Below are 26762 nucleotides of genomic sequence, written 5' to 3'. Positions count from 1 at the left end.
AAACATTGACATGGCTACATTACTATAGTATGCTGATTTTAAGTCCTTTGGGTATAAACCAAGGAGTGGGATAGCTGGATCATATGGTGATTCCATTCCCAGTTTTCTGAGGAATCTCCTCCATACTGTTTTCCATAATGGTTGAACCAATTTGCAGTTCTACTAGCAATGTATGAGTGTACCATTTTCACCACATCCTTGACAACATTTATTGTTGCCTGTATTTTTGATGATTGCCATTCTGACAGGAGTGAGATGGTTTGCTTTTCTCTAATTGCTAGAGATGTTGAACATGTTTTCATATATTTGTTGATCAATTGTATTTCTTCTTCTGTGAAGTGCTTGTTCATTTCCTTAGCCCATTTTTTGATTGAGTTATTTGGGTTTTTTTGGTGTTAAGTTTTTTGAGTTCTTTATATATCCTAGAGATTAATGCTTTATTGGAGGTGAATGTGGTAAATATTTTTTTCCCAAACTGTAGGCTCTCTTCTCACAAAGTAGCAGGATATAAAATCAACACCCATAAATCAAATGCATTCCTATACATCAGCGATGAAACCACTGAAAGAGAAATTAAGAAAACTACTTCATTCACAGTAGCCTCAAAAAACGAAACAAAACACCCCGGGAACCAATCTAACAAAAGAGGTGAAAGACCTCTACAATGAAAACTACAGAACACTAAAGAAAGAAATTGAAGAAAACGTCAGAAGATGGAAAGATCTCCCATGCTCCTGGATAGGCAGAATTAATATTGTCAAAATGGCCATACTACCAAAAGCATTATACAGATATAATGCAATTCCTATTAAAATCCCAATGACATTCTTCATAGAAATAGAAAAAGTATTCATGTAATTTATTTGGAAAAATAAGAGACCCAGAATAGTTAAAGCTATTCTTAGCAAGAGAAGTGAAGCAGGAGGCATCACAATACCAGACTTTAAACTATACTACAGAGCTATAGTAACAAAAATAGCATGGTATTGGCACCCAAATTGACTTGTAGACCAATAGAGGTACAAATAGAGGACAAAGAGACAAATCCACATAAATATGATTATCTCATACTAGACAAGGGTGCCAAAAACATTCACTGGAGAAAAGACTCTATTCAACAAATGGTGCTAGTAAAACTGGAAATCCATAGCAAAGTGAAATTAAACCTCTATCTCTCACCCTGCACAAAAATCAACTCAAAGTGGATCAAAGACTTAGGCGCCTAATAGAAGAAAAAAATTAGGCCCAAATCTTTACCACATCAGCCTAGGATCTGACTTCCTTAACAAGACTCCTAAAGCGCAAGAAGTAAAATCAAGAATCAATAAATGGGATGGATTCAAATTAAAAATCTGCTTCTCAGCAAGGGAATAATGATTCTTAAAAGAATTGAAGATTCAAGATAATGACTATAAAGAAAGAGCTGAGCTTGATACTTAGTAGAGAAAAGGTGCTTAATGGAAAATTATTTCTCCCATTCCAAAGACAGTGGCCTGTCCTGGCTGCACAGAATATAAATCAAGGAGATAATGGGAGCCAGAGCAGACTTCTGGAGAAGAACTGCCTCAATAGGTTACTGTATTAGTCAGCTTTTTCCACTGCTTCAACCAAAAGACCTGCCAACAACAATTACAGGAGGAAAAGTTTATTTTGTGGCTCACAGTTTCAGAGGCCTCAGTCCTTAGATGGCCAATTCCATTGCTTGGGGTCTGAGATGGAGCAGTACATCATGTGGAAGTGTATGGCACAGGAAAGCATCTCGGGACATCGCACCAGGAAGCAGTATGTATTTTGTCCTCACCATGGACAAAATACATACCCCAGAGGCATGCCCTCAGTGACCTACCTCCTGCAGCCACTTCCTACCTGCCTATAGTTAACACCCTGTTAATTTCTATCATTGGATTTATACATGAATTCGGCTCTCATAACCCTAAATTTCACCTCTAAATCTCTTGCCTTGTCTCACACATGAGCTTCTGGCAGATACCTCACATCTATACCATAACAATTGTCTCAAAAACCTCCATAAGTGATTTCCAGAGTAGTTTGAAACAGAAATTATTTTTCCTCCCATTCATGAGATGACCTCATACTTAAGTGGTTTTGTTGGCAGCTGCATTAATTACTGTGAAACTTAACGCCATGAAGGGAACCCCCAGAGACTGGCTCTTGGCTGATAACGTAAACTGGGGTTCATGATGGCTATAAGAACATGGCTTGTTACTCTGCTTAAGAAACCCTAATACTTACTAGAACATGCATTTTAAAGATTTCCCCTCTACTCAAACACTATGGTACAATAAACACAACTCAAACAGTATATTTCAATACTATATTTAAACCAAGTCATTCAGATGTCCCAGTATAAACTTTTCACAAAGCTGGGTAGGACTGCAACCAAATTCAGAACTCAGACAAGTCTCCTTTGTTTTCTTCCCAAGTCTGAATTGCTTCTAAGTTTTTTTTTTTTTTTTTCCATAACCCGCAGGCCATTTTTATTCAAGAGGGCTGCGTGGTTTTTCTCAAGCAATTTCTTGGCTAGAAAATTCAACAAAATAGGTAAACTTGGGTTTTCTTTTCCCATTCTATCCCCATGCTTCACAAATGTTTTCTGGTAACATGTATAACAAGCAAGAAGCTATTTCAGTTGATTTGGAGGCAGTGCTAATGGTGGGAGCAATTTCTAAGGGCCATGGGCCAAGGACTAAGAATCTTTTTCACTTAGACATCCTTGATCTCTAATACAGCCTAATGTGTAAAATGCTGCTGGGCTGGCTTTCAGACATCTTTCAGAAATGCTAGCAAAAATCCAGTAGATGCTGGAAAGCCTATATCCTTGTCCTCCCCAGGGACAATTTCAATATTGTTAATTTGTAACTGGTCTGGCTGTGCTAGTTGACAAACAGCCCACTAGAAACATTTTTGCTGACTTTTTAAAAATTCATCTGATGAAGGATGCTCAAGGCACTCACACAGATGCAAAACTGGGCAGCCATGGTCACATTTCCCAGCAAACTTTCCTCCAAGGGCCTCAAAGGGCGAGACAGGTATTAAAACACTCCCTTAGAAAGAGGAGAGTCCTCAGTGGAAGAGAATCAGAGAGATCTGGGAAATTACATGAAGAGCTTAAGTCCACTTCTCACCTACAAATAGCTTTCAGTAAAGCCATGATTAAACTTGTTTCCCTGTTGGTTCTGCGGACAGCTCTCTGGGTAGTAATGCAATGCAGATGCTGTGGGCTGTTCAGTCCTCAATCCTTTCCCAAACTTTTGGAAAGAAGTGTTCCAAAGTATTTATTTATATTTTTCTACGACAGCTTGTGGCCTTATAAGTAATGTTATTCAGCCGTTGTCCAGTTTCTCTGTAATGCTCCACAAGATAAAATTTTGACAGTTACCAAGATCTGTATGTTTACTTTCTTTTACCCCCTTTTGTTACTGTCTCTTGCCTTCTTCATATGATTCTTAAAGTTAACATTTCAGAAGGAACATTTTCATTTTTCACTCCATTATTCTTAGCACTCAAGCTCTGTGCTTAACCATGTATTAACAATGCAAATTGCTTGCACCAGCCAATCATACATTCTTAGAAAAAAAAAAAAAGCAAATCTGAACTTCTGAGTTCAATTCTAGGAAGAAAACAGTTTTTCTAGCTAAGGTTGAAAGGTGATTTTCTTCCACTTGACTTTTTGATGAAGAAGAACCATTTTGAGTTGCTGGTAAGGTTAATTTTTGAACTGAGGACTTAGGTCAACAATGTTAAGAAAAGAATTTTTATTGTTTTGCCCCAATGGAAGTCTTCAGTATCTCAGCATACATGCATTCTCTTTTCACTAAAATTTCATGACAGATAACTCCCCCTGCATTGAGTTAATACTAAAGACATGATCTGGATTAGACCACCATTTCCAGACTCAGGCCTATTTTAGAACAAAATCCCAAACACAAAATATTTTTTAAAAATTCTGTTTGAGAGCAATCGTAGTATTTTTTTTTTTTTTTTGGTGTGGGGGGAACGTTTAATTTGTAGGATGCATACTTGAAAATATTCTTGATGTAATTATTGAAGATATCAGTATACAGATAGAAGATAGCTTATGGTGACTACTTATTGGGTTAAATCATGTTACAAAATTCAGATAGTTTTTTTTTTTTTCAACAATATCACCTTTCCCAAAAGGGCTTCAGAAAGTTATTGTTATCATTTGTTTTTAAGTCGGAAGGGAAAAATGGGATGAGAATTTTTACTCCACTCTGTAAAAACTACATTACTGCAAACCAAAGGTTTAAATTACTCTAAAAGGTAGATTTTTTTCTTTTACATACTACTCTCACAATCAATATTTAACAAAATCGAGAATGGAATTTTCTTTACTAGCTCTTTACTTCTATTCCAGGAAAGCTTTCATCATCAAGGCATTAGGGTTACTAAGAATTTCACATGGTTACATGAAAAAAGAATATTGCCTAGATGATGTGATGACAAAATAATGACAAGCATCTGAGAAAATGCAGATGTGGAAAATGACGTGTGCTTTTTTCCTTAATCTATTACCATTTTGATCTAGTTGAACATAAGTTTATGATTACGAAATGCTCTAATAATTATTGTATTCATCTGCTTTTTTATAGTTCTTTAAAAATATCTAGAAATGCATTTATTCACGAAACACTTATTTCTTGTCTCCTTTACATGAAGACTACGTGAAATTCTGGAATCACATTTGTTTTTTCTTCCAATCAAACATTTAACAATTGAGATGACAGCCAAGACCTAAAAATAGCTATTCTCTGGATAAAAAAAAATGTGGCATTTATACACAATGGAGTATTACTCTGCATTAAAAAATGACAAAATCATAGAATTTGCAGGGAAATGGATGGCATTAGAGCAGATTATGCTAAGTGAAGCTAGCCAATCCCTAAAAAACAAATGCCAAATGTCTTCTTTGATATAATGAGAGCAACTAACAACAGAGCAGGGAGGAAGAGCAGGAGGAAAAGATTAACATTAAACAGGGTTGAGAGGTGGGAGGGAAAGGGAGAGAGAAGGGAAATTGCATGGAAATGGAAGGAGACCCTCAGGGTTATACAAAAGTACATACAAGAGGAAGTGAGGGGAAAGGGAAAAATAATACAAGGGGGAGAAATGAATGACAGTAGAGGGGGTAGAGAGAGAAGAGGGGAGGGGAGGAGAGGGGAGGGGAGGGGGGATAGTAGAAGATAGGAAAGGCAGCAGAACACAACAGACACTAGTATGGCAATATGTAAATCAATGGATGTGTAACTGATGTAATTCTGCAATCTGTATATGGGGTAAAAATGGGAGTTCATAACCCACTTGAATCAAAGTGTGAAATAAGATATATCAAGAAATTTGTAATGTTTTGAACAACCAACAATAAAAAAATTAAAAAAAAATAGCTATTCTCATTTCTCATTTTGGACCCATGCATTTTAAATTCTCCAAACTAGTAGCTTTTTTTTAATATTTATTTTTTAGTTGGACACAATATCTTTATTTATTTATTTATTTATTTATTTATTTATATGTGATGCTGAGGGTAGAACCTCGGGCCTCACTCACACGTGCGAGGGGAGCACTCTACCACTGAGTCACAACCCCAGCCCAAACCAGTAGCTATTTGAATGGAAAAGTGGTAGATGAGTATTCATTTCCCTAGGAAGCATGTGAAATTGATACCTACAAAAAGCTACTATTGTTTTTGGCATCTAAGCAAGAACCCTCACAAAGTTCCTTGACAAATTTCCATGAAAAGTAAAGTTTACATTGAACTTGCTCTCACTTTCCTTTCTCTGATCTTCTTCTATATTTGATAGTCCCTCTTCTGCATTATTTATTGCCTTCATTTATTTATTCCATTCACTCACTCATCAGCCAGTTGCTTTTCAAACAAGAGTATGACAATTTACGATAGAGGAAACAAATATCTGAAAGATAGTAACCTTGTTTAAAGCAGGTGTCAATTCTGTTATAAAGATAAGCCATGCCCAGACATAACCAACATAGAAAGAACTTGATCCATGCTATTTAGTGCATGGAGTTGAAAGTTCAGAGAACGTAAAACACCCAACTTCTATTGCAATTGAAACCTGCCTGCCTTGAAGTAACCCTTCCTTTCATTTAGAGGTTTTCAACTTTGGCTGCACGTGAGAATCACTTGATGAGTTGTTTCTGTTTTTGTTTTTTGTTTTTTTTCATCACCAGATATTGAACCTCTGAGTTACATTCCTAGCCCCCTTTTTTACTTTTTGTTTTGAGACAGGGTCTCACTAAGTTGCTCAGGCTGGTCTTGAACTTGTGATCCATGTGCCTCAGCCTCCTGAGTATCTGAGATTAAAGGCACATGCCATTGCTCGTGGCTCATCTGCTTGCTTTTTAAATCAAATCAAATTTACTTAGATCAAATATCAGCACTGTTAAAAAAGATCTTTAGAGATAGGACCCAGATGTGTGAATTTTAAAAACTGGTTAATCCAATATTCAGTCCTGGTTGAGACCCCCTCTTTTAGCTAATTCAGAATATTAAGGGACATTAGCATGCTAAGGGATATTCCTTGATATTCTTTTAAATCTCATTTACCCAAATCTCAATATTACTTTTTTTTTTTTTTGCCACATTACTGTGAAGAGGACAAGAAAAAAGGGATGACGTTGGAGAAAATATTCACATACTTCATTCTCTTAACAACAGCAAAAAAAAAAAAAGCAAACAAAACAAAAGCAGTAACAACAAAACTCTTTCTAAGTTCTTGAGGTAGAGAATTAAAAATTGCGAAAGAGAAAAAGAGGGGAGAGAGAGAGAGAGAGAGAGAGAGAGAGAGAAGACATTTTGGTAATCCTTGGTGGAATTAGGGGTCATGTGGCAAGAAAGGCATTTCTTCTCTTGTGTATTGTTTGAAAGACTCTGGGAAGAAATCTGATCATCTGTGGAAGGTGAGATGGGGCAGATCAACGTTGTTGGTTAGATGGGAAAGTCCTGGATATAGGGAATGGAATAGTAGTAGGAGGCCTGATTTGTTTTGACAACAGACCTTTAGTATTTATTCCAATAAGTTTCACAATATTAGATAGTGGCCAAGTTATTCAGTCCTTTTATAGGACCTGTAGAAACAAAACAAAAAACAAAAGACAAATCATAAATCAGGACTAAGATTCTGAGCTCTAGTGAGATGGGCGGATGGACGGGTGGAGTTAGGGAACTCTAGAAAAGAGCCCCTGAATTTGCTCATGGTTATGAAATTGTGCAATGTGTTGGAATATATCCAAAAGTGTTATTAGCAAATAAAAACTAAATGAAATAAATTTATTTTGAAGTGTTTTGTTTAATCATAGTGACCAAATACACCTTTCCCATGTACGTTCTTTATATATTAACATTGGAAACATGAAGAGGAAAGCCCAAATTTACACTTCTTCATTCCTTTATTATTACTTGGGTTACAAATGAATTCTTTGGGTTTCAGATTCCTTGTCAGTGAATTGGTGGGTAATATCTATTTCAGAGATCTTGTAAGAATTGGAGAAATAATACACTTGAAGTTCTTAATGATTTCAAGTATATTTCTCCTATTTCCTTTGTTGTTAGTGATGTAATTTTTATGGCAGCCCAAATTCTTGCAGATGGAGGGGATGCAAAAAACTTTTATATGATGTAAATATACTAATGGCATAAACAAATTCTTAGGAAGGAGATGGAGACTAGGTTGTTCAAGTCTCAACATGGTAGATAGAGTGTTCTGCCTTTAATAAACTTGCATAATTTATTAAAGGAAGTTGATTAAATTTTTATGATGCTTTTTTTTTAATCTAAAACAATGTCTTACTCTAGGTTGGGGTGGCAAATTCAAATGCTAGCAAGGCCCTTAAATCCTGGGATGGGGTGGTGTTTGGCAAACTCTTCCAGGCACAGCCTCTACTTGTGTCCGGCAGACTGTTCGTATGCTGGCTTGTGGGCTCAGTTGTTGCTAGATTTGATTTTTCAAGAAAAAGGCAGATCCATATAAATTTAAAGACTTCCAGTTTTTAAGTGTTGACAACTAATTCCATTTTCTTTCAACATCATGTGCGCCAAACCAAACATATCTGAGTACAGCTTGTGTGCTACCAGTTTGCGACCTTTGGATTTTGAAGGTCTCTCCTACTTCCAATGCTCTGAGTCCAAAAATAATTGTATCCATCTTGCATAAGGTGCTCACCCTAATCATTAGAAATTCAGTTATACCCACTCCCCCGCCTTTCAGATATGTCGTAATTAATATTACTTTGTAGGAAATTCTTATGAAAATAGCTTCCTATTCCAAAGTTAAAATTAATTATATTTCCTGTTATATTAAAGCACATAAGCTCAATTTTCTGGATGTTAATTTTATCTTTTTACAACATCTGGTGGCTGGTTTCAGTTCCCTAGGATCCAACATTACTTTGTGCCAACTCTTGAGAGGTAGAACTTTAATCAACTTTAACATTTATGAAGTTGAGTGCTTTTTAAAAGTCTTAGAGAAACATAATCTTTCATCCTACCTGTTTTGAACTGAATTGTGTCCTCCAGATTCATCTGTGGAACCCAAATATCCAATGTATTTGGAGATAGGGCCTTGAACAAGGTAATTAAGGTTAAATAAGATTTTATGGGTAGTACCTAATCCAATAAGACTTGTTGTCTACATAAGAGGAAGGAACAGTAGGAGTATGCTCTGCACAGAGGAAAGGCCGCATGGAGAAAAACAAGAGAATCAGGTGAAAACCAGTAAAAGAAGCCCTACCATAAACTAAGCTAGTCAGTCACTACCTTGATCTTGGACTTCCAGTTGCTGTGAGAAAAATTAATTCCTGTTGTTTACATCACCCAGTCTGTGGTATTTTGTTACGGCAGCTTGAGTAATACACTACCTGTAACTAGCCTGATATCTTTGTTGCCTGAGGTCTTTGAGCTTTTGGGCTCTTTAAAAATTCTAGTCATTCTCAGAGAAATCCTTCTTTTAGACTCTTCTTTCCATGTGACTTCCTAAGACATCATGGACATTACTGTATTTTCAACCAAACAAGTACCCGCTTTGGGAAATATATCAAACTGTCTTTGTGATGGCAGAATACAAAACATTTGGTAACTCACCCATAAAATGTGAGATAGAGGAAACCAATCCTTTTCCCAAGTTTCGTTAATTCTCCTCGCTTGTTAGATGCTCCGGTGAGTCGCACAATGCCTACTTTCTTAAGGCTGGAGAGCCACTTGTATGCATGTTCATCATTTTTTAAAACATCTTCAAAACTTAGAGTAGGTAGCTGGAGCTCTGAACCCCAGTATTGACGTTCTGTGAATTAAGGAAACGAAATCATATGAGATTACATTGGTTTAATATAAGACAGGAACCTTTCTCTAGAGAAGGGACTAGGACACTAGAGTTGATCTTTGATTGATCATGGAGATTACTAAATGCTAGTTTTACCAGAATCACCTGTCACCAGGCCTTGCTTCCTGGGAGCCATGCCATTCTATGATATGCCTCTTGCTACAACTGTGTCTGGCACATAATCAGTATTCAGCATACTACATTTATTGAGGGAATGTTGTTAAACTATGTTCTTAGAAATTCCCTTCCAGGATACTGCTTAGAAGTGACTCTGAGACACTGTGAGTGTTAACAGCTAAGTTATATTTCTTAACTCCAAATGAATGATAAAATCAGAATGGTGGACTAGAACAGCATATGCTTATTCTGTTAGGAGGGTAGGTACAGTCCTTGCTTTCTCTTATTTCACCTGATTAAAAGCTATAAGACTATCTCTGGTATCAAGTTGTTCTTTGGAGTCAGTGAGAGTTGGTCATAGTGAAGGAAAGATGAAGGTGTGTTCCTGGGAGGCCTAGATGGCTTTGGAGGTGATATGCAGGATATAAAAGTCAAATGCCTTTCCTTAACCCTCTCCTTCCTGATGATTACATACTTATCAAAATGTTGATCTGAGAAAACATAATGAAAAACAAATGTAAACAGTATTTGATTTGCAAACTAGGCTTTGCCAAAGGAAATGGAACACTGAGGAAATATAATTTTTCCAAAGGAAACAACTCAGATACTAACAACTGATTCAGGAAGGACCAAATGCTGGCTAATCCATTTCATTTTTTCCTTTCTTGGGAAGGAAATTGCCTTAGAAAGGCAAACCTTCCTAACAAGTGATAGAATGAGAGCATATGATCTCAATATTATCCTGGGCAGCACTCCCTTTTCTAACTAAGGAATATACCACATCATGGAAACCAACCCCAGAGCCCTCAGTTTAAGAATGGAGAATGGGTCAGTGCCACTTATACTTGTGAATTATAAATCATTTTCTCTTTGGTGTCATCATGGCTGGCTCTTCAGAAATAGGAGTTATTTTAGGAATCAGTAGCTTCAGTAGTGCAAAGGTATGGGCAGCTATTGAGCCACTTCTTGTTCTTCTACCAGCTAGCTGCATGAGGATTTTTGCAGGAGTGAGTAGGTGAGTTTATTCAGGAAGTCCAAATTAAGTGATTAATGCATATATTGCCAATGTTTCTAGGCTGTTAATCATGAAATCTTGCATAATGAACTAGAATTTTTAAGATCTAAATTCCAAACTAAGCTTACCTGGCAGATGCATTAATTCAGATGCATTAATTTTCTTTAGTATTGAAGAGATTCTAAAGACTCAAGTGACTTACTATATCATCTTAGCAAGTCAAAGAGATATCTAGTTACTGTTTCCTAATTTTTCACTTTAACTCTTTACTCTCAGTGGGACTAACCAAAATAGTAACCAACTCACCTTGGCAAAGGAAAGCATGGGCCATGTTGCATTAGACCAGAGAAGGTTAGATGAGGCAATAGAAACCATGAGGTATGGAGGTTTCAGGATAATTATCTTAATTGTTTTTTTTTTGAGAGTAGGATGGCATCTCTTGAGCATATTAGTTACCCAATAATTATTTATTCACTTATCTTTTCAATAAACCCAACATTTTACCATGTCACAGTCAACTATGGATAGGCAGTAGGTTTTAAGGAGCTCATAGTCTATGGGAGAATCAGACATGGAAGCTAACAATTAAAACACAGTATGATCAGTAGAGGTAGAGGAAAGGAATTCAGGGGAAAGGAGGAGGAAAAGAAAAGAGACCCACTGAGGATTTAAATTGACCAGATTATATTGTTATGCTGTGTGTATATATGAGAATGTAAGAACAGATACCACCATTATAACCAACACAAATATATAAATAAAAAACACAATAGGATAGATAACCATAGTTGATGAATGTTTAAGAGGTATCAGGTCTTCTGATCTTTATCTAAAACTGTCTCTATAATGCCAACTATTCTTTTACATGTATGACGTTACTCAGGTCTGTTCCTTCATGCCTCAAGTATTTCTTCTTCTAAAGTCAAACAGAGTTGGCTTTATATGAAAGAGACTCTGTTCAAAGGAGGAATCTACTTGGCTTTGTTTTGAATATTAAATTATGTGGCTGTTTGCTTTACCACTCCCATTTACTCATTGCATTTTAAGCCCTACATTGTAATACCTGATGTCAATCAAAAAGGTCGGCAAAAAGAAGATGATAAATGTCATGTGTATTACATATTGACTACCTGTCTAGGAAGGTCATTTGGTTTCCAGCTAGGAGAAAAATTTCCTGGGGCAAATATCAGTGTTATGGGAGTAGATAACCAGTCACCATCTTCCTTCTAAAGTTAATTTCTCTACAGACTATATTCAGAAACTTAAAAGAAAATGTGAGAACATTTTTACCTTAGTGAGTATCAGAAGAAAATTACGGATCCACATAGTACTAGAGCTGGATGAATGTTAGAGAATCATTTGGCATTTTCATACTGGCTTTAGATTTTCCATCCCCATTAGTTTTTATCATTGGGTAAAAATTTGCCTAAACTACCACTGAGAATTTTTCTAGTATTCTGGCACGGTGCTAATCTGTGCAAATACATGTTTTCCATTCTTATGCAGCCTGTTGGATGGAATTAGCTACTGTCTGTATGTGTATCTATAACAAATGCATCGTCTTTATCACCAAGGTTTTGTAACTTATTAACAAAAATTTATTATAATTTTTAGAAAACACACTTTTTGCTATTGTAAGTCAGCCTAGACAGACTGGTATAGATCATAGCAATGTTCATTAGAACTTTATGAATTCGTGGAAATATTCTATTATCTGCACCATCCAGTGCCATAGCTATTAGCAACCAATGGCTGTTGAAACTTGATATCCAGCTAATGGAATTGAAAAACTATTTTTTTACCTTATTAAATTTTAATTAATTTAAATTTAAATTGACACATATGACTGGTGACATATAGGCATGGGCAGAACTTGGATGTCCTAATATGGGTTTTATTCATTGTTCTTCTTATTAGCAAGTTTTTTTGGCTCTTCTATGAGTTTCAGTTTTTTTTTAATTTGTAAATTAGGGACAATTATATTTATCTTGTAGGTCTTTTGTGACCATGCAATGAGATTATGCAAGTTGTCTAACATAGTGCCTGGCACAGAGTAGACCCATAATAACAATAAAAATATTTAATATTTGCTGAATGTTTTCTAAGAGTAATCCCACTGCTACAAGTTTTACAAACTTTTTTTTTAGCTACACAACAAAAACATGGGGTGTATGCTTTCAGAATTTCCATGCTACAATGAAGGAACTAGATGTCCAAGGCACATAGCTAATGATTTTCAGAGCTGGTCAAATCCAGGTGACAGGTCCCCAGGTCTGTAATTTCAAAAATTGTACATAAACACTTGATACCTTGAAGTGCTGTCATCATAGGCATTTTTGAATCCTATGTCTAAATGTCCATAGCTTGTCCTACCTTTATAAAGGAAGTCTACTAGGTAATACAGAAAGTAGGGCAAGTTAAATGAGGAACACTTTGTCTGAACTTGTTTGAGCATGGGCATTTAATGTTAAACCTTGGCTCCCTGTCAGAATTTTAAATGCAGAGAAAACATTAGGAATAGGGTTCATTGCACAACCCTGCAGCAACATCACTATTTACCTTTTGTGAAATGAGCCAAAGCTTTGCACATTTAAAAATCAGCTAACTTTAGCTTCTTTAATTCATGCCAATGCATTTCACTGATCCATTCCTTTTGGGTTTTATTTAAGGCCAGTATCACCTTTCAGAGAGTTTCAGTGACTGTGTGATAGTAAGATATAATAAACAGAGATTTAAAAGTTTTTTTTTTACAAGATCTAATTGTTTTTAAAACTTTTGAGTTTGTGTTATGACTTATTTGTATATTTTAGAAAGCTCTGTTTAAGGAACATACTATATATATATATATATATATATATATATATATATATATATGGCATGTTTTCTTGAGAATATACTTTTTATAACATCTTCGCAAGAATTTTTATTTACATATGAGTTATTTTTTCCATTATAAAATAATGCATACACACAAAACTCCACTATTTTTAATTTTAGCAATATGGAAAGATTTAGATTCTTGTAATAAATGTTACTCTTTAGATATGTAAAATTAAGCATATTCACATATCAGAGACTCTGGAAAGAAACAAGCCTGTCAATAAAATATACAGCACAGGCCACTCTATAAATAACCTACAGCTTTCAGAATGTTAATGTCAAGAATACAGTTGCAATAGTTTTTAAGTTCTGTAGAACTTCTAATGTTTTTAACCATAGCTCTCATTTTGGAATGCCTTTGCAGGAGCTTTGCAGAAATCAGAAACCAAGGGACATAGCCCATCACAGAACCTATTATTGAATATGAACCATTCAAACACTGTGTTATACTAAATGTGACTTTCAGAGATAGTCCTGTGACTAGCCAGTTTCCAAATTCATCATGCTCTCTTGAATATAAAACGCCAATTTTCAGAGAGAAGTAGTAGTACTCTATTTCATTAACTCTAGTGGGAAAATTATTCTGTGATATCTGCACACAATATTAAAACTTTAACCTTGAAAGAGTAATTTAAGAACATTTTCCTATTTCCTACCAACTGCAAAACCTAACTATCAGGGGAGCCAAAAGAAAAAACATCTGACTAGAGTAAATCATTTGTCAAGAGAATACATTAAAAACAAATTTAAGTTTCACGCTTGGGTCTGAATAATGACGGCATATTTAAGGTATGAACCACCCTTCCTAATTTAACTTATGGTCTTACTAATAAATACTTCCTTGAACATGTGCTTCACACATCATAAAATTTATGAACAGGCTACATACTGGCTTTCAAGGAACCATTTGTACAAGTTTCCTTCTGAGGGTTAAGCACCACATTCCAGGGGCCTGAGTTATGTTTCAAAAAGGAAAAGACACAAAGAAGTTATTTAGCTAAAAATTTATGAGCACAGCATGTTGGTTTGCAATGTGTTATTTCAGGAGTTTAGGACCTTCTGTCTACCTGCACTGAATTCAGCTTCTGGCTCTGAAATGGCATCAAGAGCATCAGCCAATCTTGTACTGTCTTTTCTAGGAATACTTTGGAAGGGCCCTACCAAAACCAAAGTCTGACTGCTATTAGAGAAAAGGCACCTGAAAGGAAGGAAATAGGGCTTTGATTCTCTTTTCCAGCACTATTTGAAAGATTGCTTTCTTTTGGATATTCTTTCACCTTGTGTTCAGGGAACTCTATGTGTCTTTCAATATTCTGGCTACTTGTTGTCTCTTAGGTTGAGGTATTCCTGAGAGGAGGATTCAAAGATGAAAAATTTATTAAAGAGTTAGCCCTGGAAGCACTAATAAGAGATGGGGATGCAAGAGAGTAGAAAGCCTGTGGAAAAAGTTTCAGTGAGTGGGTTATGGCTTTTGACAATGAGTTCAGCACTGTGGGACCTTATAGAGTGACTGCAGAATTATACTCTAGAGGTGTCCCAGCTATGGTGCAAGGAGATGCAGAGACCCAAACACCCACTCTTCACTCCTGGGTCTTTCTGGTCTTCCCTATGTGCAAGCCAAGCATGCTCCCCCATACAGGGAAGGCAAGTGGCAGTTTTGCAGTTGGAAGGTGCTGGCTTGTATAGGATGAGTGCTGAGGGGCACCAACAACCTCTGCAATGCCCTGCTTCTGGAAATCTCCTAAATCTTCTAAAAGTGGGTTAGATGCCTGTATCCTCTGGCCTCCCAGCACTGGTACATACCTCAGTCCCAGTGCTTACCTCATGATGTTGAAATTATATCGAGTACATATTTATCAGATGCCCTTTTGGGGCAAGAGATCAAATGCACACACACACATGCACACACATACACACAAAGTAGATGTGATAGCTGCCTTTGTAAGGGGAAAAGGGTGTATAAACAAAGAAGCAGATAGAAAAACATAAAGAATAAAAAAAAATTTTGGCAAGTGCTATGAGTATAACCAGCGGGGTCAATGACAATAAAAAAACAATGGTTGGGGTTGAGGTGGGGAACTTATTTACACGTGTTGGTCAAGAAAAGCCAAGTTGAAGAGCAATTATTTAAACCAAATGCCAAGGAGTAAGAGAAAACCTTCATACAAAGGACAGGGAGAAAAATGTGCAAGCAGGAGAGACAGGGAGAGACGGAGCATCTCCTAGCTTTCTGGAGAAACTCAGAGTCACTGAAACTAGGGCAGAGGCAGCCATAGGAAGTGTGTCAGATAAGGTGAAGTGGAGTAGGGCTGGGTCAGGCAGGACTTCGTCTCTACCTTTCTCTAGATTATAAGTCATCATGAACTATGGGGGTCATGCCATTTATCTTTATTTCTTCACCAATATTACTTCTTTCTCCCCCACTCATCCCCAGGTATATAGTTCAAGGATGGTACCTCGTGGGATTTTAGAAAACCTATACTTTCTATATCCTTGATAAGTCTTTGCTTACTTCCTAATGATGACTAGAGACTAGAAGTCACCTTTAAAAATGGGATTGTGTCTGAGCACATCTTAGTATTTTGGAAGACGAAGAAATCTATCAAACCCTTTCTCTAGGTAATAATCCCATCAGACTCTAAAAATATCCCTCAGAAAGTATACATGAGACATCTAAACAAATTTATCCTGCTTGAAAGGAAAGCAACACATTTTGCTTTTGGAATATTAAGTACCTAGGATAGTCTATATGCTCATCCTCATGACAAGAATGACCAGATAACTGGAGTAAACAAGAAGAACACGTAAAACTGTGAGGTGACACAGTACACAATGAATAATTTTTTAAATAACGGGAGCTAATGTTTATGGAACACTTACAATTTCAGGCATTCTTCTAAACACTGTATATGGATGACTTCATGTAACCCTTACAACAACTTTATAGAATATGTTCTATTATTTTCATTTTAGAGATGAAGAGGAGGCACAAGTCCTGAGATAATTGGCCCAATATCACATAGCTAATATCTGTCAGAACTGGATCACCCACACAATCTGACTCCAGAAATTGAGGAAAGGAATTGTATAGTGAAATAAAGTAAGCACTGATGAAGCTCAGGGAAAAAAAAGATCATCATCCTAGACTTCCTTAGGGTAGGCAGGGAAAACGAGTCAGCCTCACCTTCTGTCCTTGCTCTGGCTACCCACTATAACATCCACAAAAAGTTTATAAAACACCCTCTTTATCCCTTTCAATTACCCAGAACACACCTCTATGGAGAAGATAGTTTCTGACTGCTCCAAGCCTTTTCTGTAAGGCACAATCTTCCCATGTCACCTTTTTTAAAACCCCCAATTTTATGTTACACAATACAGAAATTTTGGGAATGTCCATGAAGACAGCAACTGTGCTAAGCTTTTTTGAGGCTGAGTATCCTCTTTCTTCTTCCATCCTGTGCCAGGTTTTATGAGTACCAGACCCTTGACCACCCTCTCTGTTCTTCTTTGGATCATGTGTTCAAGTGTGCTGATGCCCCATGACAGTGTGAGTATCCTGATTTGGACATAATATTATAAATGTGATTTGGTCTCTTCTTTCATGGTGGGCTAGTTCACTACTATAATTTAAATAATACAGCCCATGTCTAATTAGTTTTTTATGTCAGCCTCAGCTCTGTTGACTTCTATTAACATTTTGGTCCATGAGAATGGTATGAACTGATTGTTAGCCAAGAGTTCTTCCCCCGTACTCATCTACTTTATTTCTGACATTCATTCATTGAAAGCTTTCTAAGCTCATATAGAGATAGGGTGCAATTTCCATTTGATAGAGACCTTGCTTCAAAGTTACTGACTCACAATTTGAATGTGAGAGATCTGGATTCAAATGTGAATTCCAATATTTACCATCTGCATGATCTTTAGAAACTGAGAAACTCTCAAAGTTCATCTTCTTTGTCTGGAAAATGCAGGATGAAAGTAGCCTACAGCGTTGTTGTAAAATTTAAATGAGATGATATCTATAAAGAACACAACACAGTGGTCTGCTACCTGGTTCAGTTTTCACTTGAGCCAGAGCAACTGAACATGGCTAGAAGAAAACACACTACGATGGGTGAACTTGCCACATGATCATTCATCTCTAGTTAACTGTATCTTAAGCTCCCCTAGCTGATTTTTTTTTTTTCACATTCTCTGTCCTCAAGTTTCTCTTAATTCCTATGTACACTTGGCTCCAAAGGGTCAGGGTCTTTTTATGTTTTGCCCACACTAAATTCCCAGCCCTAGGGTGCAGTGCTTAATACATAACAGACACTGTGGAATGTGATGAATGAGTAAATGCACAGCACATGGTAGATGATGAATAAATATCTGTTACTAACAGTAATTATTTCCCTGGATTTCAACAGTTTAATGTGGGAAGACAGTTGCATACACAGACCATGATCATTCAATGCAATAATGGTAGTAGCAGACAGAGGAACCCACACGTATTGATGTGAGCACATAGCAGAGGAGGAGGGGAACTATTTGATTATGCAGGTGCTCTTCAGTTGCATCTTGGCTCATCAGAAGACTACTACCCCTTTCTCTTTGGATGATTTCTATCAGTCTCATTTTCCTACATGTAAAATGATTATTATGACAATGTTGCCTTTGTGTAGTTATTTCTAGGACTAAATAGGGCAATATGCATTAAACACTGACCTCAGCAGCTGGCATATATCAACGCTTAAGCATGTGAAAAAAGAAGAGTGGTGTGAAAGTAGGAGAAGAAGTTTAGGACAGAGAAGAACACATGATGTTGGTAGTTTAGACAGAGGGGTAATGGTGGAGACAGTGAGAAATGGTTAGATGGTGAATTATTTTGATGATAGAGCTAATGGAATTTTTTGATAAATTGAATGGGTAGAATGAAAGACAAGAGAAGTCAAGGATGAGTCTGCTACTGGGGAGATGGAGTTGCCATCTACTGAGATGGAAAAGACTGTTCAGGGAGTAAAATTACCTTAGACCATCCGCTGCCATCAAAGGATACATTTCTCCTCTGATTTTTCTCTTTTTTTTCCCCATACTTCTCAAATCACTTTATTAAATCCAATTTTGGTTGTCCATCATATTTTAACTAGACAGTTTATTATGGGATAGAAACTTTCATTATGCCCTATTGATGTAAAGCTTATCGGCTACTTCTTCATTGTATGGGAATCTTGTTCTCTTAGATATTTGCTGTTTATCTTCCTTATTAAGATTATAGTTTCTATATGGGCATAGGATTGGACCTAGTTTAGGTCTAGAATTTTTCTCTTCCAATTCCCTAGCACACATGTGACATAATATACCTGAGGATTGCTGGTGTCTTCATCTGTAGCTATCCTTAACTAACTAAAATGATGGTTAATTTCTCCCAACTCTGCTGGTCATTCCAGCTTCATGAAAGATTTGCATATTCTTGACTGGAATTAGGCTTACAATTGACCCATTTATCACTGCCTTTTAAAATTCAATATAAATGAAACTTTGCCACGTAGGTAACTTTTGGCTAGGGTCAAACCACTGTTTGAATGATCAAAGTCCTTTCACAGCCACAGTTCAACTCTAAACTCTGGTGCTTTTAATCAGGAATGTAACATGATTATTCTTCCCATCAGAGAAGCTCAATCATCAGATACTGTATCTTTCTCCTTCTCGCTTTACTAAATGTTCCTGACTGTACCTCTGCTCTTATGTCTATGCTCTCTAAGAGGAAAAATTTTTCCCCAAACCTGAGAAGTGTTGCCTCATTTATATGTGAAAAAAGTGAGGTTAGATAATTTATGAAACTAAGTTCACAGAGCATAGTCAAAGTCACTGCTAAGCTGGGCACGACATCATATGCCTGTAGTTCTAGCTACCCCAGGAGCTGAGGCAGGAGAATCACTTGAGTCCTGGAGTTGGAGACCAGCCTGGGCAACATAGCAAGATTGCCAAGCGAAAGGCCAACTTTGCTAACTCTAATGTCTGTGCTCCTTTCATAATATGATTGTTTACAGGTGAAGAGCTTTTTCTTTACACACTATATTTTTTCACTTTCTTTTTAGTTTCTAACAAAATTTTTTAAAAAACACCCTAGGTTTCCACTGTTATATTATGACTTTGTATTTCAGTGCTACCAGTAAATAATTGATAAAAGGCTTCATTGGGATGTGAGTAGACCTTGTAAGATGGATAGGTGAAGTTTGCTCAGAGAGAAAAAGTAGAACAAGTAATCCAGGGAACAGGTAGAACTGGAATTAAAGTCCACACGCCAGATTGTAGAATGACTTAAAAGCCCAAATGACAGCTGGATTTTATTCTTCAAACAATGAGACACCAGAGTAAAGGGGGGGGGGGAGATGATCTTGTGCATCAGGGACATTACTCTGCAGAGTTGTACAAGCCTAGTGTGGATAGCCTAGTTAACTCAGGAATCCAGGCATGAGAGGTTCCAACTAAGTTGTCATAAGATACAGCTTGTGCAATATTTGCCTCTATAACCTGTTAAATATCATTCTTCTCAGTGCCAACAGTGTTCATGGAAACTTGAAAGCCACCTGGAGAAATGAATTTCAATGATAGGACTCTGCATTCAAAAAAGAATGATATACTGTCTAGAGCATCAAGAAACCTCTCAGGGTACTCTCTGTGGTCATTTATATCCATGTCAGGGGAGTCCTGTGAAAACTAAGTGAGTAACTACATACCCTGCAGCATTGCCCTTCATTTAGCATTGCATTACTCAAGAAGGTGGCTGCATACTATCAGACAGATAAAGATTTTGGAGCTTAGAAAGGTTGAATGAGTTGCTTAAAGTCACAGATCCATCAAGGCCTAGGACTCACAGTACTTTAACCTCAGTGCTCTAGTGCCCTTTTGATTAAGAGCAAAGTTATGCATTGATACAAACATAGGATTTCAAGATAAAAAAAATTAGTAAAGTTCTAGAACTCACTGATTGGAGTAGAACTTTTTCTAATTTGCTCAACTAAAAATTAGGCAAATCCACAGAATGAAATGGGAAAATTAAAAAAAAAATCTGTCTCTTTTTTCCAAAAAAGATAGCCCATAGCTATTCCATGGACATATTTGAAAGTCTGGGCTTGAAATTTAAAAGAAGAAATTTAAATCTGATAAAGATACCTACTACTTCAATATTAAGGTTGTATAGTTCATAGTCTGTCATCTTGAAGAAGCAAAGTAAAACCAGAAGTAAGAAGAAATAATTTTTAATTAGTTGTTATTTATTTATTTGGTTAGTGAATTTCCTGATATGTAGGCTCTAGCAAAAATGTCAGGCTAAATTTATCCCTTATCTGTAGGTTTGGGAAATGTGAAGTTAACATACAACTTTACTTTTTGAAATTGTCACCCTTAGGAATAAATTCCTAAATTCATAATTCTAAATTTTCAGTCCAAATGCCAATGTTATAAAACTCATTCCAGGGGTATAGAAAAAAGTAAGCCAAGCTTGTAAGAAAGATACCACTAATCTAGAAATCATGGGCACAACCTCTAGATTATTATTATAATAATGTAGATCACCCCAGGCTCTGTCTTCCCTGTTGGGCTGACAGAACAAGGGCAATCCAGTCTCTTAGAAGGACATTGGATCCTTTAGATATTTTATCTGAGTTTACCAAGTACAATGAGGAAATTAAGTAGGAATACTAAATAATATTTAATTTAGAAAAAATAGGACACATTAAAAGACATCAACAAGGCACAGAGTAATCTCACAGATAATTGAGGTAGGTGTATTCTATCAAAACCCCAAAGATCTAAAAGTCAAGAGGCCCTTTGTACATATAACAGGCTCAACAGAATGGAGACTCAGCTCATGAGCCAAGGAGACCTCAGAAAAGGTTCATTTTATTAGGTCTCTTTTTTGGGGAGGTAAGCATATTTGGGAGGCCTTGTGGCTCAATTGCAGCTGTTTGACAAGGTTGTTTCGAAGCCATTGTGACCTGGCAACTCAGAGACCCTGGAACATGCTAAAGCTGCCAGAGAAATGAAAAACAAAACCTTCCATCTCTGTTTATAATCCCCAAGGACAGTAATAGGTGAAATAAATACCCTCACTCCCCTTGCTCCATTGCAGACTCCCAAGAATGGATGGGTCAAGGCTCAGAGATGGGATAAAATAACACATGGGCTTAGACATTTTTATTGTGTGTGTTAGTTTCCAGCTAAACACATATACACATGATTTTTGCTTTTTGACAAGGTTCTGTAAAAATGGCTTCTGAACCAAACCAGCCCTGTTCTTTATACTATAATAACAATCTTCATCTTCAAGTAAACACACAGTTCTTTTTGAGAAAGGAAAGCTCTGTGTTTTTTCTTGCTGTGGGCAAGGCAAATAGATTTTAGAGGGCCCTGACAGTTACTTGAGAGTTTTCACTTCTGTGGCTTATTCTTTTGAAACAAAGGAGGGGATTATAGCTAAAGACTGAGGGGTTGTCATTGGATTAAGTGGATGGCCAAGGCTGGCTCTGCTATAAGAGAGGCATACAGAATTGGGAGAAAATGTTCTCTTTTGACTGTGTAAAGGGCTTAGTCCTGGAGACCTGAGAAATCTGAGCTTACAATCTCAAATTGAAAAAAAAATTTTTCTCTAAATTATAACTTTTAAAATTCAATTTTCCGTAACAAATATTAAAATCAGAGACTGATATATTTTAGTACCAATTCAAAGAGACGATTAAAATCAAAGAGAAAAGCACACATTCATTTATTTTGACACTGAGTATTAATAAAAGAATAATATTTGCAGATCAGTCATTTTATCTACCTCATTTAGTAATTTTTTTTTCATTTTAGTTTTGTCAATCTTGCTTACCAGTCACAAAAACGAGTATATAATTACATTGAAATTTTGCAAAGAAGTTAAAACAATCGCATAATACAATTTTGTTTTTAGTATTCTATTAAAGTCCTCAATTTTCATCCATGTATTTGTAAGTATTCAAAGGCTAGGCTTTATCAGTCAAGTTTTTACTTGATAGAGATGAGAGAATGGGGCCACCAACTTCCCACCCTATATGTTAATATATGTTTCTTTGAATACAAATTCTTCCCCAACCTTTCTTCCCTTTAAGTCATCATTGTCTCTGATGGTACCATTCCTAGACCATACTATGGGTCCCTGTTCCCTGTCTCTCCACATACAGTCCATGCAACACACAGCTGGGACTACAATGCAAATCTGATCCTTTCACTCTCTTCGTAAGAAAAATGCAAACCCAGGGCCAAAGACACACACCACAGGAGAGGAGACTGCAACAAAAGCAAAGCAAAGCATTTTAGAGGCTCACAGACTTGTAGGCATTTGAGAAATAATAGTCATTTAATTAAAATCAACTGACACAACTCCAAAAATGTAAAATTCAGCCAAAAAAATTAAGGTGATCTTAAACCTGTAAACATCTTCAGCTCATTTCTTTGACCTCATAGGATGAGAATCTGTGGGGTGCTCATGTAATGGGATATCTGGACTCTATGTTAGGAAGAATTTTCCTTTTCTGTGGGTGGAGGACCAAGCAGGGCACTTGAGCCCCGTCCTAGTTTGGACCATTCCCTCTCCTCGGTCGCCTAGCAGCTTTAACTTCACCAATGTTAATAGTTTATAACAGTTTCCCAAAACCATCCTTCTATTTAACACTTCAAAGATCTTCTACATGTTTTCTTTTTTCCCTCTGTAGAGAATTTCCTTACTTTCTGTCTTGGCCTAAAAAATTGATGAATTCTTCAGAAGCTGGCTCAAGCATCATTACCTCATTTCCTCAAATTCCTTCTTCTGGGTCACCATTTACCTTCAATTCATGCTTCAATGTACTTAATGTACTCTGCTTACTTGTTTTCATGACTTTGTTCTATACTAGACTTGATAAGTCCTAAAGGATGGACACAAATGCTTTTTCTATTTTGGCATTTTCTTGCAGATTCCCCAGCACAAAATTGGCACACCACTAAATAAAAATTCAGGAAAAATGATTATTATCCACATCTTCCTTTTAGCTGTGACTGTTCCATGTTAGTCTGTCCCATGACTGTCCCACAATCCATCCCACAGCTGATTATCATTTGCCTTTTCAATTTTGTGTTCAACAGCTCGTTCCAGGAGAAGATCAAGGCCAGTGCTCTGCATCTTGACTCCAGATTTTAAAAATCCTGTGGCCCTCACTCTTAGGAAAAGCAGAGGAGGAGACATTGCTATTGGGATTCAAAACAAAATCCTTCCACTAATGTAACTCAATTTGTTTAGGTGCCCTGTAGTACTGATGTTTGAAAATATGCAATGGCAATGAAATAGAGTATCAAATTCCGTAGGCAAAAAGCCATAGAACCAATATCCCCAAAATGAACCATTAGTGTCTTCTTTTACTCACCAACTGCACATCTTGGGAACATATTTTAAAAATCTGATCTTGTTTTAAATCATTAAAGTATTTTCCAGTGTCTACATTACAGCCAGTTCTCCTTATACTATTTGTGATTGCAGCCTGTCATTGTGATCAGTTTTTTCCACTACTTAACTGAGTGTAGTATCATTTCTACTTTGCTACTGACTGATAGTACTGAGAAATGTAAGCTGTAAAACTGCAATCAAGAAATGTTAATAGGGGGTGACCATATCCTTTTACAGTGCTTAAAAGCTTAAGCTGTAATAATAAAATGTTGGCTTTTATTTCCTGAAATAATCTAAAGAAGAACTTGAAGGAAATGAAAGTAAAATCCAACTGGATTACAAAATTAAGGCAGAGTTAAGAAAAAAAATGCTTTGAGTACCAGAAGAAATCTAAAATAAATAAAAGATATATATTTGAGATACTACAATTTGACCCAGACAATTGCTATAAAGTTGTGTAACTAGAGACTCCTTGAAGAATCTAGTAATGTGCTCATTGGAAGAAAGCAGAAAAAACATTTTTTCCCTGGATACTCATGTGTATTCAACCAGCTAGCAGGATTGAAGAGAGGGAAAAATAGATTCCTGGTGGTTTAGACACAAAACACTAGAACAAAACCTTGTCAGCTGCAGAATGGTCAGAGTAAGCAAGCAGAGAAAATTAATTCTTGACAAGATTGGTCTATGCTTAAAGACAAAGGGGACACTATCATACCCTAGTACTGACAACCACAGGAAAAGGTAAAGCTATCTGGTGCAGTGATTAATTAGTGACATGCACAGTAACCTATTCTAAGTCTAGCATTCAAAACCATGGATAATTACCACGTTTTTGAGAATTTTGAAAGAGTAAGGTGAAATCTCTTTTTAGTGTTTGACTCGAGAGTTCCCACAGAGGTGTTACAGAATTCTATAAGGTTGCTGAAAGGGGTAGACTTTCAATATGTCTAGTTAATAGTAGCAGAAAAAGTTTAAGGGAACATGTCACATTAGTGTGTTCGTATTAGTCAAGGTTCTAGCAAATACGCAAAAATCACCCTGGTCGCGAAAGTTAGCCTTTAACCCATGTGTAACAAATCTTCAAGATGCAGAGTACGTCATGCGCTCCTTCCACCCTCAGGAGTGCCTCTGCATTAGCTCTATTATTCTGTATCTCCTACAAGTTATACTTTAAAATTATCTTTCTCTTTGTTTTAGGTATTTCATTTTATTTTGTCTATTAGCTCAAAAATAAGTCCTCTTTTTTTTCTACAGAATCTATCCTCTGCAGCTTTTCTGAATATTTTTTTCTGGCAACAGATTCTTCTTGAGACACATATACACTCTCTCCAGACAAATGTGCTGGAGTGCAAATGAACACATATACTTTCGGTCACACTCAACTCCCACTCATACTTAATGCTGTGTTCACCATTCTATGGGTGCATTGATCACATAATTCCATCTGTGGACACCAGGTTAGGAATTCTTGCTTGGCTGGTTTGTGTTGTTCTGGCACTAAGACAAAGTTATTCAGGAGAAGTCTGCCTAGGTTCATCCTGCTCCTTTTCAGGGAACACTTACAAAGTGCCAGTGAGATGCCAGATTTAACTTTAAACAATAAGGACACAGTCTGCTGCAATTCTTTTGTCCCACCTATTTTCAATGTCTTAGAACTCCTCTGTACTTCTTTTCATTTTGACCCAAATGATCTTTAGTGGTAATATTTTAAACATTTTATATAAGTGGCAATATTATTTTTAAAAAATCATAGGGTTTGAATTTGTTGCTGAGCAAATTCCTTACCATAAAATCCTAACAACGTAATGATCAAGAGGTAGAAATACAGATCATATCTGGGTATTTATGTATTAAAATATCATAGTGCACCTCATAAGTATGTGCCATAAAATTACTAACTACCCTGATTTGAAATTCATACATGCATCAAATTATCAAAGAGTAACCCCCCAATTATGCACAATTAAAATAATTCTTTTAAAAAGACCCTTACTGATAGTAAGGGTTTTAAGTGGCTTTGAAGACTGTAGCAGGATTACCTGGCAAAAACAATTCTTCCTGAAGTTTTGCTCTGGCCTTCCGGGAAAAACATCTTTTCTTCAGCCAATCAGCTTCAAATTCACTGAAATGCTCATTTGGCCATGTGATATTCACCTTGTAATAGAAAGAAAAATATCACCTAAGTGTACATTATACTTCCAAATAATTGTGTCCTCTTTGGTTGCACCATTTCTCAATGCTATTTAAGGTGTTCAGGGAATCTAGTTATCCCTTGCAAGTCAAGGCGATACATCTAAGGATGAGTCCACCAAAATAGTTGTGCAAGAAGTAGAATTTGGCTTGACCCAAAGTCCTTTTTCTACAGTCTCTAAACTTGTGATCCCCAAATATTCTGTGAAGACTGAAGTTAGATAGTAATTACAATTCCTGGCAAGGGTATTAGAAAGAGTAATGATAATGACACAGAAATAATATTACTAATAAAAGTGAGAACACCTGGTCCTTAGGTTGAGACAAAGATAAAAGAATGGGAAAAGGATGCCCTTTCTGCTTAAATCTTCCCTTATGATAAGAATTCTGGTAAATTTGGTCATGTCTCATTTGGTTTTGAAAACTATTCTTTCAGGGCAAAACTTTACACAACTACTAACTAATAAAAAAATACATTGATAAATTTTTAAAAAATCATCAGTACTATTTTTTTTTGAGTGTCCACTGTATGTTGAGCAGTATGTTAAACTATTCTTTTTTAGCCATTTTATCTCATTGAGTCCTGACAGCATTACTATGAACAAATTTTATTAGAATCCCTAGTTTACAAATGAATAAACTGAGGCTCAAAACCACTGACATAGTTGTGTCTTCAATGCCATTCATGGAAAGAATAATGAGCAATAATGCAGATTGTATTAAAAATGGTACAAGTAATAAAAATAGCTTATAC

The 26762-nt window shown here is 36.4% G+C and overlaps 1 protein-coding gene across 2 annotated transcripts in view; it reads right to left on the bottom strand.

Annotated features, from left to right (window-relative positions):
* The window catches only part of Bbox1 (gamma-butyrobetaine hydroxylase 1), a 64656-nt gene that overhangs the window by 24628 nt on the left and 13266 nt on the right, over positions 1–26762 (bottom strand). For both annotated transcript variants that reach the window (XM_046426362.2, XM_046426363.2), the window contains 2 exons: positions 25858–25972; positions 9140–9338 (listed from right to left, as the gene is read on the bottom strand). In XM_046426362.2, coding sequence (XP_046282318.1) covers positions 9140–9338; positions 25858–25972 — 314 coding nt within the window. The remainder of the gene's footprint in view (positions 1–9139; positions 9339–25857; positions 25973–26762) is intronic.

The sequence above is a fragment of the Marmota monax genome, unplaced genomic scaffold (assembly GCF_021218885.2).
Source record: "Marmota monax isolate L192 unplaced genomic scaffold, Marmota_monax_Labrador192_F-V1.1 WCK01_AAM20220418_F8-fsc00520, whole genome shotgun sequence".
Taxonomy (NCBI): Eukaryota; Metazoa; Chordata; class Mammalia; order Rodentia; family Sciuridae; genus Marmota; species Marmota monax.
This window is presented reverse-complemented; position numbering and strand designations above follow the sequence as displayed.